The sequence below is a fragment of the Gekko japonicus genome, unplaced genomic scaffold (assembly GCF_001447785.1).
Source record: "Gekko japonicus isolate JY-2015 unplaced genomic scaffold, Gekko_japonicus_V1.1 scaffold1429, whole genome shotgun sequence".
Taxonomy (NCBI): Eukaryota; Metazoa; Chordata; class Lepidosauria; order Squamata; family Gekkonidae; genus Gekko; species Gekko japonicus.
The window spans coordinates 17,100-21,263 of NW_015167091.1; the positions used below are offsets into that span (position 1 = coordinate 17,100).

At 42.3% G+C, this 4,164-nt stretch overlaps 1 protein-coding gene across 1 annotated transcript in view; it reads right to left on the bottom strand.

The window, feature by feature from the left end:
* Positions 1–2,349: 2,349 nt before the first annotated feature.
* Positions 2,350–4,164, bottom strand: part of SH3BGR (SH3 domain binding glutamate-rich protein) — a gene marked incomplete at its 3' end in the record, with an annotated part of 29,032 nt that continues 27,217 nt past the window's right edge. The window contains exon 2 of the mRNA XM_015412876.1: positions 2,350–2,535. Within this exon, the coding sequence (XP_015268362.1) occupies positions 2,350–2,535 (186 nt within the window). The remainder of the gene's footprint in view (positions 2,536–4,164) is intronic.

Consider the following 4,164-nt stretch of genomic DNA (forward strand, 5'->3'; position numbering starts at 1 on the left):
GATACAGGCCTGCTTAGAATGCAATCCATAGTTTCAATCCAGTCTCCTTCTGACATATGAAACTAAAACTGGAAGAGACCAAAATCCCAGTGATCTAAACTTTCTGCTTGTTGTGAGAGAAAAAATAAGATGGTTCAGAAAATTTAAAACCCATTTATACAATTAATTTCATAAATAAATCATAGTCTTTTTCTCTCCTCGATTTCTGTAACTTTCCAAACAGCTAGCAGTACAGGACTCCCAACAGGAATTTGCTAGGCCTCTGTCTCAAGAGATATCTTTCCTCTGTCTTACACAGAAACCAACATTTGCATTTCATTGTTCATGAACCTAAAGAATTTGGAAACATTTAAGAATAAAAGATTGGTATGCACCTGCCATTAAGTCAAGGAAGCCAGGATATTTGCAAATACTAAGGCTTGCCCACATGCAGAAACCCACATCACACCTCCAGCCATCAGACAGTGCCTGAATGTCTGCTCTGAGTCAAGGAAACAAAGAACATCCTGAAATTGTAACATTCTTGTGTTTGTCATTTAGAAATGCAGGTGCTATCTTGTATTGTTTTGCAAAGGAGCTCAGGGTGCCCCATTGCCTCTGGAATGTGTGAACATCTCCTAGGCCCTGATGGCCCATATTAACAGGGCAATTAGATTAATTGCTGCAGTTTATAATTTCTATGGCTCTATCGAAATGTATGGGACCAGAATGGTATAAAAAAAGGCCAGAAGCTTCATTTCAGCACTGGCTCTGGGAGAGATACAGGGAAGGCTTTGTCTTTCGTGGTCTCCCTGGGTCAGTCCAGAAAGCTTTCTGTGCATGGGGAATCTTTGTTATATATATATAACCACTGACTGTCTTTTTTTCTTTTAAGGAAGTAAGTATTCTGTTTTGTATTGCTTGCATGTCTTTAGCTAATAAACTATTTTATTGTTTAAATAACTTTGTGTTGCATTCCAGCTAACTTTCCTTTAACATTCTACCCGCCTTGGTAAGGGGCACACACCAGACCATTACGAATCAAGAGGTGCAGGTAACACTATACAGGGTTAGTTTAGACTGACAAGGGCTACAGTTGCATTCTTACAACACTGCTCAAGGAAAGATCTTTTACAGATCAGTCCACTGACAGATTCATCCACAAAAAGCTGACTACAGTATACCATCATCAGAGAGCCAGTATGAACACCATCTCAAAGATACCTCCAAAGCAAACAGCTTCGGGATAATTCAAGGAAATCAACTAATCCATAAACCAAAAGTCCACGCCCCACACACATATAGACAGCAATGATCTTTAGCAAACAGAAATTGTGGGGAACTCCTCACAGAGGTGAACACTTGTGAGTGAATACTACCAATGCTCAACCTCCAAAGGAAGCCCATTCCTCACCATCTCCCTCTGCTAATCCAAGTGTCTGTACACAGCAGACAGGAAAAAAGAGAATGTATTCCAACATCCATTTTTGTCATCATAAGATTGAGTGACAGGGGCTATGAACATTGCTTTGCCAGGCTCTGACTGGTTTCTGAATGCTTCTGCATTTGCATTTGTTATCATTCACTCAAGGAAGTGTCTAATATAAGCAAAGAAGGTATTATGAAAGCAGGAAGTTTACAGGTGTACCTATGCAATCAATCAAAACTTAATTCCAGGAAGTGTCACGTGTTTGGCAGGCTCATTCTAGATAGGTCGACGAGTAGTGATCTTGGCATATTGCAAACACATGCACACACACACACACACCTCTACCTTCCAGCTCCTCCCACATCTAGAGTAAAAAATTTTCCCATTCCTCTCTTACCAACCTTGATTACTGTTGAGTCTTATGGGTAGTGTTAGCCATGGCAAAAACTAACCAGCATTCAATAACCTAGATTAAAAACTAGGAAAGTTAAATCATAGTTAAAATCAAACTGAAAGTGAGTGTTAAGCATGTAAGAATTCACACCAGAATGTTCTGGGATTGAGAGTGTGCAATCTGGCAGCCCATAAATTATGTTTAAGAAGTATATATGCACACCAGTACTCTGACTGCATACAGAGTCTAATTCTCCAGTAGCTAATTGCTATAAATTCCGTATACTTTTCTTTACAGAATTCCCACTTGTAACAAGCTCTCATTCTGTATTTTCTCTTTATAATCATCTTGCAACAGGAGGCGTAAGAGAACAGGAAGCTTAAAATTAAAGCAAAAAATCCCATAACCACCTTTTTGAAGTATATCTGTACATTTTCTTAAAACAGGAAACACGGTCTCAACTGAAGAATGCCATTTTAATCCCGTCACTTATGGTTCTCAGACCCAGTTACACATGCCCATTCAAATAAATCTGTACATTTCTTACCCCACAATACTGTTCTTCATTGAAGATCTGTGGAGGGAGAGGGATTCCATTTTGTGGCTTCTTTTCGCCTGGAACATTTTCTCTCATCCATTTTCTGTTGTTTTCATCACAGGCTATGTCCAGTTCTTTAAAGTCAATCTTGTTGGCTGCTAAAAAGCCCACTACCTCTTGCTGTTTCTTCTTAATCTGGTTAGGAAAAAGAGGAAAACATAGCATTGCTATAAACTGATAGAGCATGGATATTCAATGTAACTTTTTATTCAGTCAAGGATTGCAATTCTGTTCTAGAAGAGAGGCAAATTGGTTCAACACCAGTTACCTGTAATTTGTGACCACTAGGTAGGGTTTCCATCATATCTCGACTGAGCTCCCTCCCCTCCACAAACTGCACCCTCCCCAAGCCCTGCCTCAAATCTCCAGGAATTTCCCAAGCTGAAACTGGAAATCCTATGTGAGGACTTGCAACCATACATGGCAGCTACAAGTTCTCCATGGAAACTTAATTCTGAAGCACTGCTGAGGCCTCATTCAGATGAGGATCATGAGTCAGAAGAAGAAGAGAAGAGATTGGATTTATACTCCACTCTTCACTACCCGAAGGAGTCTCAGAGCAGCTTACAAACTCCTTTCCCTTCCACTCCCCACAACAGACACCCTGTAAGGTAGGTAAGGCTGAGAGAGCTCTTTCCTTGAGAAAACAGCTCTGACAGAACTATAGCTTGCCTAAAGTCATCCAGCAGCTGCAAGTACAGGAATGGGGAATCAAATCCGGTTCTCTCAGATTAGAGTCCACACATTTAACCACTACACCACTATACCAAACTGGCTCAGAGGAAAGGAGGCTTCGGCTCTCCATCCATGCCACTTTCCTGACTCAAAATGGCCAGGGCCATTATTTGCCCCATCAATACTTGCAGCCTCCCCACAGGCCAGAAATAATCTCCGAGGCTGGTTCAGGTCAGGAAAATGCATGGGGGAAAAGCTTAAGAGCCTCCTAGAGTGCAAGAGACTCACCAGCTGGTGGGCCCTTCCCCAGTAATGTTCTGATGTTTTTGGCAATGCAGTGATGTAATTCCTGGTGTGACCCAAAAGTAGGGGGGGAGAGGGGGGACAATGAAGTTGTGCCAATGTCATATGTCTCTTCCAGCGAATACCCAGAAGTGACAATACATCACTGGTGCAATGCCAGCATGACATTCTATTGTAAGATTTGGACCACACACACACAAAAACCAGGCTGATGGGCAACAGACAGGGAAACAAGGAGACCCTACCTGGAAGTGATGTCACATTTGCTCAAAACCCTATGGTTTAACCATACAATTCTGGGCAAAAGCTAGAACACTGCACCTATGCAGAGATCTCAGGCGCTTCTGCCTGACAGAGGTGCTGGCATGCCCACAGCCAGCCTGGGTGAATTATAGAGTCATAGACTCATAGAGTGGGAAGGGACCTCCAGGGTCATCTAGTCCAACCCCCTGCACAATGCAGAAAATTCACCAATACCCCACACACACCCCAGTGACCCCTGTTCCACGCCCAGAATATAATTTTAAAAACCCTCCAGGATCACTGGGGGCCAAAATGGCCTGGAGAAAAATTGCTTCCTGGCCCCAAAGTGGCGATCAGCCTTTCCCTGGGCGTGTAAGAAAGGGCCACAAGAACTAAGCACTGATGCAACCCTTCCTGCACTACCTCTCGTGATTTGCCTAAGTTCACACAATCAGCATGATGATCCTTTTAAAGTTGAAAGCATGATATAAATGCAAAGGACTATTTGTAAGATTATCTGTAAGACACAAGACCAGGATGCAT